Consider the following 982-nt stretch of genomic DNA (forward strand, 5'->3'; position numbering starts at 1 on the left):
ACGGACGCAGGAGTTGTCGTCGGAGCGGGAGTGGTGGTGGGAGCGGGAGTGGCAGTAGGAGTAGTCGTCGGACCGGGAGTGGTAGTAGGAGTAGTCGTCGGAGCGGGAGTAGTAGTAGGAGTAGTCGTCGGAGCGGGAGTAGTAGTAGGAGTAGTCATTGGAGCGGGAGTAGTAGTAGGAGTAGTCGCCGGAGCGGGGGTAGTAGTAGTCGTCGGAGGGGGAGTAGTAGTAGGAGTAGTCGGAGGAGGAGGAGTTGTAGTAGGAGCGGAAGTGGTAGTTTCAACGGGGGCAGGTGTCGTAGTGTTGCAGACATAGTCTGAGACTTCAGCCATGGCCTTAACAACGACTTCAACGATATCACTGGAGTCCGCTTGGATGTACTGGAGGAAGGACGCTGGCTGGCCCATGTAGGTGGTGCTGAACTCCGTCCATCTTTCTACTGCATTCGTTTCTACCTGGGGCACTAGGACCACAACATTAATATTGTATGCTTTCAGGACTGCGGCAGCCTGTGCCATAGTATGGTAGTCATAGACTCTGCATTGATCTGTGATTGAGATATTGGCGATATCGTCAGGGAACGTAGGCATGCTCTTGGGAGGTCTGGGCTCATCAGCAAGATAGTCGTCCCAGACGCCATTGTAGAAGTTATAATCTTCGGGATCATGGGGAACTGCATCAGTTGAAAGGATGACCAGTCGTGCGCCTGTTTGGGAGGAATAGTCCAGGGTGGTTAGTCCAGTGTTCACAAGGGCTGTCCACCCAGCACCGGCGTCCGTAGCCACGTTGATAAGGGCCTGGAGCTGGGCCTCGGGCAGATCTCCACCTCCAGACGCGTACAGAGTGTTGTAAGCCTTTTGGAAGGTTTCGGAATCCGGGACAAGACTGTTGGCGAGCCTGTAGCAGAAATCATCTGGCTCACCCAAATCCCTGTAAGGCTTATCCTGGAATTCGGCAGCTCCGAGGTACGATCCCGGATTCT

General features: G+C 54.4%; 1 protein-coding gene across 1 annotated transcript; it reads right to left on the reverse strand.

Annotated features, from left to right (window-relative positions):
• Nucleotides 1–311: 311 nt before the first annotated feature.
• Nucleotides 312–590, reverse strand: GNI_138080 (hypothetical protein; the record flags this gene model as incomplete). The annotated part of the gene is made up of 1 exon (XM_011134175.1): nucleotides 312–590. A coding segment is annotated over one exon (279 nt), but the record flags the coding sequence as incomplete, so codon positions are not given.
• Between the last annotated feature and the right edge of the window lie 392 nt (nucleotides 591–982).

Source organism: Gregarina niphandrodes (assembly GCF_000223845.1).
Source record: "Gregarina niphandrodes unplaced genomic scaffold scaffold00037, whole genome shotgun sequence".
NCBI lineage: Eukaryota > Apicomplexa > Conoidasida > Eugregarinorida > Gregarinidae > Gregarina > Gregarina niphandrodes.